General features: G+C 47.0%; 1 protein-coding gene and 1 long non-coding RNA gene across 2 annotated transcripts in view; both read right to left on the reverse strand.

Moving 5' to 3' along the window:
• LOC146174782 (ferredoxin-fold anticodon-binding domain-containing protein 1-like) overlaps positions 1–11,768 on the reverse strand; it is a 59,216-nt gene extending 47,448 nt beyond the window's left edge. The window contains exon 1 of the mRNA XM_084583944.1: positions 11,393–11,768. Within this exon, the coding sequence (XP_084440070.1) occupies positions 11,393–11,543 (151 nt within the window). The 5' untranslated portion in view covers positions 11,544–11,768. The remainder of the gene's footprint in view (positions 1–11,392) is intronic.
• LOC146174783 (uncharacterized) lies at positions 6,330–11,382 on the reverse strand. Its single transcript, XR_014701963.1, has 3 exons — positions 8,777–11,382; positions 8,428–8,608; positions 6,330–8,299 (listed from the first exon to the last, which is right to left on the reverse strand). It is a non-coding gene; the product is annotated as an uncharacterized LOC146174783 (long non-coding RNA).
• Positions 11,769–11,876: the final 108 nt, after the last annotated feature.

The raw sequence follows: 11,876 nt of genomic DNA on the forward strand, positions 1-11,876 counted from the left end.
AAGAACAGATTTTAGCACGCTCTTGCATTGGAGGAAAAGATCCACCGTGTCGTTGGCGCGGAGGGCTTGCGGGAGGCACAACCTGCCTGGCGTGCGTGGCTACTACGGCGGAGGAAGTGAAGTGGGCATCATATTCGTGAGTCCGTCAAATTGGTACTAAGTTTATCTGGCTTACATAAAACGTTCATAGGCGAATTAAATAAGGTTAGACTGGAAAGCGGTGAAGCAGAAACATATTGTTAAGGTTTATTTACAAAGTGGTTCTGCCCCTAAGCCTGATGTGCTAACCAAGATATAGTGACCTTCCTCTTCTTCCACTTCTGTTCCGGAGAGACTCTTTTTTCTCTTCCTTGTTCTCTTCTGTTCGCATGCCTGACATTTCCCCCTTCGCAGACGAAGCCCCTGGGCTGTCAGTCAGAGTCCCGAGCGAGAGTGGCAGCGCTTCATTCTTGCGACATGAACTACCTGTGTTTTCCGAGAGGGGCGACCTTGGGAACATTGGAGAGACACGACGTAGTTCAACTCATTGATGCGTTTGAGCACAATAAATTGGCCTGTGTAGTGCGACAACAGCTTCTGGGACAAACCACGCTTGCGGAGAGGTGTCCAGAGCCACACTAAGTCGCCGGGAAGGTAGGAGACATCCTGATGCCGACGATCGTAGCGCTGCTTAGAGCGGTCCAGCGAGGCCAGAGTGCGTAACCGGGCGACCCGACGAGCCTCTCCAGCGCGGCAGAGGGTGCTCGAAACAGACGGCTCGGTGTCGAGAGAGAACGGCAAAATGGTGTCAAGAGAACGTCGAGGTGGACGGGCGTAGGGGAGGAAAAATGAACTATAGGAATTAGTTGTCTCATGCTTCGAGGTGTTATAGGCGTAAGTAATGAAAGGAACACGTCATCCCGGTTCTTGTGCCGCGAGTCAACATACATCGCAAGCATGTTCGTCAGTGTCCGGTTTGTACGTTCGACGAGGTCATTTGTCTGGGGATGATACGGCGTAGAGTGAAGCAACTGGCAAGTACAATAGCGCAGAAGCTGCTCCACAACATCTACCGTAAACTGGCGGCCTCGGTCACTGATAATTACTCGAGGAGGCCCATGACGGAGGACGACAGCGTGAAGAAGAAAGAACGAGACGTCAGCGGCGGTGGCGGAAGGGATGGCGGCAGTTTCACAGTAACGCGTGAGATGATCAACGCACACGATCTGAACCAGCGATTGCCTTTGGACGAGCGGGGAAACGAGCCTATGAGGTCAACACCCACTTGCTCATATGGTGTGGTCGGTCGTGTCACCGGATGTAAGTGGCCCGGCGGAGAAGCGGGGAGCTTGAACCGCTGGCACTGCACGCAGGAGTTCACGTAACGCTGAGTCGTTCGACGCATATTTGGCCAGTAGAAACGTTCCTTAATGCGCGTAAGAGTCCTGGCAAACCCCAAGTGCCCAGCTGTAACGTCATCGTGCATAGAGTGTAGAACAGAGGAGTAGAGGCTAGCCGGAACGACTAGCAGAAAGCGTGCACTGCCAGACGAGTAATTTTTTCGATACAGCAAACCATCGCGAATGCAGAAAGGGTTCGCAGATGCCGGATCACAAGCTTTTTCAAAAAGTGATACCAAGTCTTGATCTTTTCGTTGTTCTCGCTGGAAAGTGGCAAGATCCGGAAATTGTACGGAAACGGCGGCAAGATACCCACACGGCCAATTATGTCCGTCGGACGTCCGGTTAAAGTCCGCACGTCCGGAGCCGGAGCGGGACGACCGCCGGAAGAACGAAACACATCCGAAAACGGATAATCCGAATTGGGACATAAACCGGTAGGAACGAAACACAGCCAAAAACGGACATCCGTTTTGGGGTGTCCGTAGGATTTACGAGGGATCATCCTTCTCGGATCAACATTCAATTATTTCGGAAAAATAGTCTCTCGATACAGACCTCAACAGAACCCGCGCTCATCAGTTCATGTGTGGACACTGGTGGGCACTCATTAGTGGAATGGGCTACCAAGGGAATTCCGACCTGAGCGCACTCATTATAACATCTATGTACCTGTAAAAAAGCAATAATCCCAGCCAGTCATTGCATTTTATATGAAGTTATCAATGTCGCGTTTTCTCGCGAAAAGCTATCCATTTAAGAAGCTGTCAGGGCAGTTATGCGGTGTTCAGCAGTGCACTGGCCTTTTCGCACCGCTCCTTGGACGCGCTCACAGCACTGTGATTCTAATTGCTGCATTTATGATGTCACTAACCGCAAAGAAACGTCTTCAGTTCATTAACTTCAATCGCACATGCATTGAGCCAGCGCTTCGAACGCACTACATATTGGGTGCGTTCCAATACCCCCTCGTAGACGTCTACTTAGACGGCTACGCGAGCAGCCGCCATCTTGGGATGCGTTCCAATTCTCGCGAAGCAGTCTCGCGAAGATGGCTTCGCCGAAGTCAACATCGATGCAGACTACTTTGCTGTCTAAACATGGCGGACAGAGCGCGTTTCGCTCTGAGCGAGTCGTGCGTGCGGTTGTTGCAGTAGCTGTACGGTGGTCGTGCTCTTTGCGAACGCCGGAGTATGCATATGAACGATCTTTCAAACGTGAGTTGTTACGTCAGTGTATGCGCTAGCTAGAGGCTAATTTAGCTGTCTTTATTGTCGTGAGATGTAGCACTGCAGATTCTTTTACCGCGCTAAGAGGAAAGCGTGCGTTGGATGCTGTTGGTCTTCTTTTTTTAACTTGACGAGTTTCTTCAGTCTGCTTTAGTCTTGGTGTTATCGACGAACTCGTCGCACCTCGCCGGGAGTCAGGACGGCTGCTGTACGGCGCATGTGTGTGTTTCTACCTTGCTGTAGTAGCCGTGGCAAACTTCCGCCGATTTTCAGTTAATCTCAGAAGAACGAACTCGCCTGACGATGCCTACTTGTTGCGCATTGATTTTTTGGTGCCTGTACATTATTAAAACAAGTTGTCTTTGGTTACCTCGTCTAGTGACTACAGACAACAGGTGTAACGGCACAGTTTTTCGTTTGCCGGTTATCACCTTTCGTCCGTAATCGCCTCAAGTTTACAGTATTTTGCATGTTTTCATTCTTACAGCTGTGTGAATGAGACATCTGAGAAGCATGTACACTTCAGCATCAGTAATAAAAAAGGAAAAACGGACTAACGTTCTCTTCCGCCAATTCGTGATAGGGTTCATTGCGTGAGAAGTCTGTCTGCTACAAGTTAACCTATTAATAGTTTATCTACGTTGTGGCAATTGCACATGTAATATTGTTGCTGCAAAAAGTCGGCGAACCGTTAAAAACGTGATTTTCACCTGTATTGTCATAAATCTTTAAACAAAACAGCGTTATAATAGTTGTTAAAACTGTTTAGTTCAGCCTTTATGCCGCGAGGTGACGCTAGGCGTAAACAGGTAGACGCGTTCCAATACGCGAACCTGTAGACGTCTACGTAGACGTCTACGAAGCAGTCTTGCTAGACGTCTAAGAATTGGAACGCACCCATTATCCACCTTTTATTCGCCATGCTTGTTTACATATCATAGATGGCTTCGGCAGCTTCGGCTTGTCTTGACTCAAAGTGTACAAATAATAACAATAAACTGCCGTTAAAAAATTGCTGTGTTACAAAATGCTGCATAATATTTATTGTGGCACATTAAAATTTTAACTGGGAGTTTTATTTTGGCATAATGGGGTAACATGCCAGATATGCGTTACTGGCGGCTCGGCCAAAGTCTCGGCTAAGCCAGCTTAAGCCTACGCCAGCCATAGCCGCTACCCGCCGCTCAGCACGAATGGCCGTGTTCTCTCCGTAGCTTCGCTCGTCGGCGTGCGAGTCACAACCCGGTGCATCTAGCCGTGTCGTGGTAAGTAAACATCTTTTAATGCACCCATCAGGGTTATTTAAGTGCTCTTCAATCTGTCTAGTAATTAACAGCGCAAATTTTGGTTTTGGGAGTGGTTCATTTGGTACGAGTGTTCCAACGGTCAACACGGACCGCAAAATGCTTCTGTCGGTTAATCCGCTCGCTTATTCACGCTGAAATTCGACACACGTATAGCATACAACCGTCTGTCTTTTTTAATACCAGTTTAGATTATGTACTTGCCTGATTCGACCACAAATCATTCGAAATCCTTCTGCAGCATCGTTGCCGCGGCGACCCATAAGCAGCCAAGCCTCGTTGTCTGGGTGGCCGACCGCCGATGCTGCAGACACATGTTTCAGCTTGATTCTAATCGTATCAGGCAAGTAAATTGCCGAAACCAATATTAAAAACGATACAGTTATGTACTATCTGGCAAATAACAGCCGTATAAGCGAGCGGATTAACCGATAGAAAGGTGTTACGATTCGCGTTTAGCGTTACAAGTTGCAACAGTTAGAACGCAGCTCTGGTTAAAATCGCATACGTTCCTACTGTTTGCTCCCAGAGGCACTGCTTTTATCTTTTTAGATAGTAGTAGTAGTAGTAATCTCATCCCATGATTGTCATTCGCTGTGCAAATGTTTTGCGCGACCAATTTCGAGTTCTCGTGGTATTTTGAACTGCATTTTTTCTAGCTGCAGTGAGGAGCCTACACTCGGACTCAAGGGGCACCTCTGAGGCTGTCGCGAAATCGTGGCCGAGGCATTCATCGGAACGGTCAGCTCAACCAGCAAGAGCACATCTGACTAAGCACGTTTTTCTTGATATATGTACATATCGTGAAATAAAACCTTCATTTCACTTACGACTAGTCCTTTTAATAAAAATAGTGGCCTGCCACCGTTTTATAAACAAATGCATGTAAAAACCACGCGGATTTGCTAGGTATGCATGCTACTATGAAACGTCCAAGAATAGTCCGTTTGTCCGCGCTCGGACGTCCGCTGGATTAACTGCACATGTTCTGCGGTCTTGCATCGGATGGTCCGTAGGACGTCCGAGAGGTGACTTCGGGACAAAAACCGGACGACCGACGGAGGTCCGAACGTCCGAAGCGGGCGTACCGACGGTCGTCCGTCGGACATCAAATGCCGTGTGGGTAGTCGTCAAAGTTGTCATCGCAGAGGGTAGTTGCGAGAGGCAGCCGCGAGAGGCAGTCAGCGTCAGCGTGTTGGCGGCCACTTTTGTACGACACTGTAAAGTTGAACTCCTGAAGGCGTAATGCCCAGCGGGCCAACCGACCGCAGGGGTCGCGTAGATTCACCAGCCAACAAAGCGAATGATGATCGGTGATGACTGTAAAGGAACGTCCATAAAGGTACGAGCGAAACCGCTGTACGCCAAAAACGACGGCAAGGCACTCTTGCTCCGTCACGGTATAGTTGCGTTCAGACTTGATAAGGTTGCGACTTGCGTAAGCGACAACTGTTGGTTTCCGTTATGCATGCCGTTGTATGAGCACAGCACCCACGCCGATGCCACTTGCGTCAGTGTGGAGTTCAGTAGGAGCTGTCGGGCTGAAATGACGCAGTATGGGCCGCGAGGTAAGAAGAAACTTGAGCTGGCGAAACGCAGAATCACATTCAGGAGTCCATTTGAAAGGAATATCTTTCTGCAAGAGGCATGTGAGGGGGTAGGCAACGTCAGCAAGCTTAGGGATGAAGCGTTGAAAGTAAGAGCAAAGTCCCAGGAAGCTCCTGAGTTCTTTCATAGACTTGGGCTCTTTGACGCAGCTGACAGCTTCAATATCACAGCCGAACTCGGACTGTCGATGCATGCTTGCCGCATACGCTCTTGGTAATCATGTTGCGATTTCTTTGATTCTTTGCGCAGTCCACGATCACGCATTGCTTTACCGATGACATTACCACTAAAAGGGGCGCTAATAAAGGTATTTAAGTCTCTCAAATGACAATATGCCGAGGTGCAAGGCCGCTCTGCTATGCATGAAGCGTGCGAATGCACAGTGAAGGGTAATCGTGGCACGTTCAGGCACCTCTGCCGTCATACGAGTATATGCAAGGTATTCGGAAGTGATCCCGTTAAAAACGGATCAGCTTATACGATCGAATGTAAGGAGAAGCTATTACCTCATTTGTAAACTACGCGGCCCGCCATAGCATAAATGTGCGCAATTACCACGAGAGTTGCAGCTTATTTCTTGTTTTCACTTGTTTGCATATGCTAGACTGGGTGCAGTGCTTTTATTTTTAATTTTTACTCCTAGGTATGCCTATACACGCAGAGGGCCAAGCCGAGCAAGTGGGTTAATTCAAACGAATTATGATTAGACTATAGAATAATGGCATGCCTGCCGCACAAGTTAGCAATTTTTCATTAACTTCAATGATACGCGAAACTTATCAGAACATTTTTGGCACTAAACCTTCGCCGGTTGTAATGATACTAGCCACTTTCTGAACAATATTACGAGGCAAACACTGGGAGCAATTTAAAAAAGACATGTTTCTTTATTTACAAAACTCATGAGGTGGACAAAGAGAAAAACAATATGGGCAAGCACAATCAAGAAGTACACACAAACATTTCGTTATTTACAAACTTCAATCACCACATGATGACTACTTGCATAGTTTTCCATTCGCAAAGATAAAACTCGCAAGACTAAACATGCAGCTCCTATCTTGCTCAGCAGTTTGTTTTTCCGGTAAGCTGCTTGATCAATTACTATTTTTCCTGCGTGAGATAAGCAGTGGCCATCTTCGTTGTTTCAGTGGCGTGGTCCTTCCTTACTGCACAAAGCTAGAAGAGAGCACCTCTTGAAGTAAGCAACATAAGCTATAGCAACATGTATACGCTACACATGGAATGTATCGATGTACGCTTCACTGGAATTTGTTATATTTGCAAGCAAGCGCAGAAGCCTTAGGATTAAAAATGAGGAGGAAAACGAATGTCTCATCAGTTCACCAAACTGCAACAAGACCTTGCAGCTAAGAAACATGCATGCCTTTGACCACTTGACCATGCGCTCGTAACGTTGATTGACCGCCAGCTTCACGAGTGACCATTATATAGGCATTCAAAGACTACCACCTACACGAGGTAGTCTTGACGAGTAACTGTTTCATAAGCAAAGAAAACTATCTAAATGCGGAAATTCTAAGTAGAACGGAACGCATTATGTGAATTCGCAGCAAGAACATCAACACTCCGCTTCGGTAGTAAACACAACACTTAAATTGTGAAACATTTCAGACACACCTTGCGGTCAGTCTTTGCTGGAAAACCAGCTAAAAATCAAAGGCTACGTGACACACTCATAACAAATTTTTCGTCAATGTACACGTGCAAACAACGAGAGAATCGCCAGCGGAGATACGCCGCGAGCAGGCTGGATGATGCATCAACGCCTAGGTGCGCACTGCCGCCTGGTGGCGCCTGGAGGAACTGACAAACTTTAGCAATCGTCTTTGCAGTCAAACATGCTGTCCTGCTCTTGTAGCACTGCTGAAGCATGTGCCAGATTTCTCTCGTACAAGAGATCAGCAATTAAGCTTGCTAATTGTGCCGCCTTTTCTTTCCCTACATCGGAGGGCTGCAAAAGAGAACTCACAATCTCAGCTGGTGAATTTCTATTTCTTAGCGGCTTTAGCAAGTTGTAGAAGGCAAGGTTATTCACTATAAGCAAAAACTGCTCTGAAGAGGGGTGGTCATTGCAGCCAAATGATTGTCTTACAATGCCAAATAAATTCTCCAATTTGTCTTGGCTCAAACTGGTTGTCAGGCGATATTTGTATTTTAGTGATGACGTCACATAACTCACACGTGACAGTGTGCTTTTCAGCATCACATGAAGTCCGAGGGCAGTCCCTACACTGAGAAATCCACCGCCGTGCTGAGCGGCATAGCGTTCCTATTCATTCAGGAAGGTTAGAAATTCTTCTAGAAAGCTCGCACTTGCTGACTCTGGGCGAAGCCCTTTGGAGGGCACCCTTGATGTCATGATAAAAATCAAGCGTTCCATGAGCTTCACAAATCGTTTTGTTGGCTCAAATGTACGGAACATTTTGTCTAGCTTATCCTTGTAAAAAAAAAAAAAATGTCCTTTCAAAACCTCATCACTGAAAAGCTGGAAGACAAGGTAGACACACATTTTCTCAAATGCATTCAGCTGCAAATGGGGCAAAGTTAAATCTGGCATGACTTTCAATGTAAGTGCGTCTTTGTCAAACTTCCACGTTTCTTTGATAATGCCGACATGTGCATTACCACCCGGGATCTGGAATCCCTTAGAAGTAAATGCATTCCTTATACATGTGAGGAAAATCAGAAATGAAATGAAGGTTCCTTGTTTTGTCCACGGGATGTTGAACCTTGTACTTGATTTCCTGGGCTGATGCTGGAAAGATGGAATGCACTTTGATTAACACAATAAAAAATGTGGGAACAATGCACACACACATTAGGAACTTGTTACTAGCTAAAGAAAGCTAGCAACTAATAATTCCGTTAGACAAAAGTATGTACCTTTGATGCCGAATAGCCTCCACAGGCAACGATTCCATGAAGCACCATCACAAGTCTAGATGTCAACGAACAGGTCATGCTTTTTCAGCGAGGATTGTGGCCTCTAGCAAAATCTTCGAAAGCACCGGTGCCTTAACATTGCCTCGGGCGGTGAATACGTCAAGTATCTGTGTCCATGTTCCTGCAAAGATGAAGCACTATTTGATGAGTCGTACAGAAAACAGCAAATTGGTAGCTGCATCAATTTCAATGCGAAGTACTCTGGCAACATAAGCACTTTTATTATAAAAGCAATGACAAACATCACTAACAAAAAAATAGGTTCACCCATTCAATTTGAATAACTTACCTTGGAATGGTTGGAACATGACGACAAGGCCACAGTCACTTGTTGCTGTTTTTGTTGTGTTGTCAGTAAATGACCTAAGGTCTACGAAGCCAGTAAGCTCGCCAGATGGTCTCACACTGATGTTTTCGGAAAGCTTAATTTCATCGAAGACAAGTCCGCCATGGTGACTGAACTAATCCATGTCCTGGGTTTTCTCCACCCTGATAGAATGCTAGTAGTACCAAATGACTTTTGAAACTCTGCATACATTTATCCAGGCATGATTTGTTAGGCAGAGCCATTATTTCGTGCCGCCTGATGTGCTCATAGAGCTTGGGGCTTCTCATACGCATAAGAATGCATTCTAATGTCCATAGCTTGTCGTAGTGCATGCCGCAGGTCGACTTTCTGCGGGCTGCGTCAAAACACGTTTTAACAGCAAGGCACTGTTTGGTGGAAGCCCGCTTTGTTTCCAAGACAGAGCTGGAAATAGATTCGTTTATAACCCGAAGCTTCGCAGCACTTTTCTCGGCAGCAATTGAAGTAACTTCTTGGCATTTCGTTGCTTGTATGATATACTTGGCTTTTTCTTAAGCCGATATGTTCTGTTTAGTGCCAGCTTCTTCGTGTACTTACATCGCAAACAGAGTCTGCCGTCAGTTAATCTCCCGAGTCAGTTTTTTGCAAAGTCTTGCCTCCAAACTCAACGCACTGTCCTGGCTGGATTGGGTGGATTTAAAAGCCTGGGCAAGGTATTAAGTTATCGACCTTTGTCAATGCTGCCACGGCATCGTCAAGCGTCTTGATACAAAATTCTTCAACCTTTATGTTCTGACAGTCAGAACACACAGCAATGGTACGCACTCGTCTCAGCACAAGCGACCTGTGAACATGGCATAAAGCAACATGCTTAGTGACACACAAATTTTCTACCCCAGAGCTACAGTGCCACCCAAAGCATAATGTTGCAGGCTCATTTGATAGCACAATTCAGCTGCAGAGGACAGAAGGCAGTGGAATGTCGCTGAATGGGTGCGGTCTTGCCTCTGAGAAGCTTTCATTTCCGTGTTCCTGAGCGTTGCCGTCTTCCAGGAGGTGGTGTTCGGCGCGCTTCGCTTCGGTGTTGGAGCGTAAATATCTGCGAGGTTCCTCTCTTTTCTCTTTTTCGAGACACTCTTAGACAAGTAGGCGGGCACGTCAAGCAATATTGTGGGAACAGCGTCGTCAGTGAGCACTGGCCGTTCACGCTCTATTTCGACGACCTCACCATTAATGATGTGCTTGAAAGTTTTGAATACAGTGATTGTCAAAATCACGGGAACACACCACACTTGTCTCATCCAGCACTTTGTCATGTTGTTTTGTTCCTTGCCTATTCTTCTCGACGAAGAGAGTCTGTGGGAGCACGGAACAGCGAAACCTTTTTGGCACATGACTTATACCTCCCTTTGCACAGGGGCACAATACACGTTCTGCCTGAATTTGGGGCTACATAACAGTCTTGAAGAACTCCAAGAAGTGCAAATAATAGCGCAAATCCAAAGACTAAAACTAATGGCAACAGGCACAAGACTCCTGAGTAGATATGGCGGGGTGAAGCTACCATAAAGGAGACACAAAGCACAGAGACGATACCTGACAAATGCAGAAACACCATCAAAGTAGCACTGATACCCAGGAATATGGGCCCGAACCTACACATGGTGCGAAGAGAAGCAAGCGCAGAATATGTACAAAGAACACTGGCAATTAGAAACGATAGAATTAGGAGACGCCGCTACATACACTGAGGACAGAAACCACAAGAAAAGCAAAGTGGCAACAGTGATCAACTCGTACCTAAAAGAAATCATCAGCGCATCAATCCGGAACTGTACGGTAGTCGAGGCCGAAGAGGCAGTCGTGGCTCTAGAGGCAGCGGAGGGCTACCGATCCAACAGGTCCTTAACCATACTCACAGACTCACAAGCTGCATGCCGCAACTACCTAAACGGCAGGATCAGCCACAGCGCGCTCTGCATCCTCCGCTCAAGTCGTAAACCCGAAAACAACCAGGCCAAACACACGATAGTTTGGGTGCCGGGACATACTGACATTACGGGCAATCAGGAGGTGGATAGGATAGCTCGAGGGTACGCAACAAACCGAGCACCCAACCATCCCGACCCCGCTGAGGAACCCGAGCCGGTAGCCCAAAGCTATACAGAGATGCTAAACTGTACTACAGAGGGATAAGACGAAAATACCCGCCCCCACACAAACAACTAAATTAAACGTTTTCCATCCATCCATGGTGCTGCTTGGTCATGCTCGTGATGGGATTTGAGGCGGTTGTCGGAAGTGAAAGTGGGCGCAGGACAGAAGCTTCATCACGAAGGTCCCCAGCCGGCCTGCATGGCTACTGCAGTGGGGGCGAATAACGCGGTGGTGACCCAGCCTGACAAAAATGTGACCGTGGTCTGTTTGTGCTGTACGTGTTTATGATGGTATATTTGCGTTTTCTTTTTAATATCTCCGCTATCACATATATGACTAGCTAGCTGGGATATCACCATTATATATCCTTATGCTGAACCACAATAATTTCATTTGGTTGTTTACCTATCTCCATAGGGAGAGATAGCAGTTATGGCTCACCCATGGCGCGAAGTTTCTCCATGTTCTCATCAGTGTCCACGGCAGGGTTGGAGCTCTGCAAACAGCTGGCCACAATGTTGAGTGGGCCCATTTCAGCAGCGACAGCCACCGTGTACGAGAAGTCGCCTTCGCCCACCAACAGGCAAACCATGTCGACTGCACGCTAGTTCAGACAAGCGGAGGTCGGATCAGTTCGCCGGCCGCTGTAGGCTACGACTGTACGGCAGCGGCTCTAACAGCATTGTATCAGCTTCTATCACCTGACGAACAGCATGTTCACTTTTACGGTTTCTCTATGCTACTTCCACACGCCCAATACCCACGACACACCAAGACACACTACCACAACAAACACACGTGCATGCTAATGTTGATATCGTTGGCAGCGGCTGGTCACGATCATGTTTCCTAGAAGTGATAGCGTCAAGGAACGTTCAAGTTTTAATGAAACATTATCCTTCAATGCACTTTGCGGTACAGAACG

The sequence above is a fragment of the Amblyomma maculatum genome, chromosome 11 (genome assembly GCF_055883805.1).
Source record: "Amblyomma maculatum isolate TAMU_Amacu chromosome 11, ASM5588380v1, whole genome shotgun sequence".
NCBI lineage: Eukaryota > Metazoa > Arthropoda > Arachnida > Ixodida > Ixodidae > Amblyomma > Amblyomma maculatum.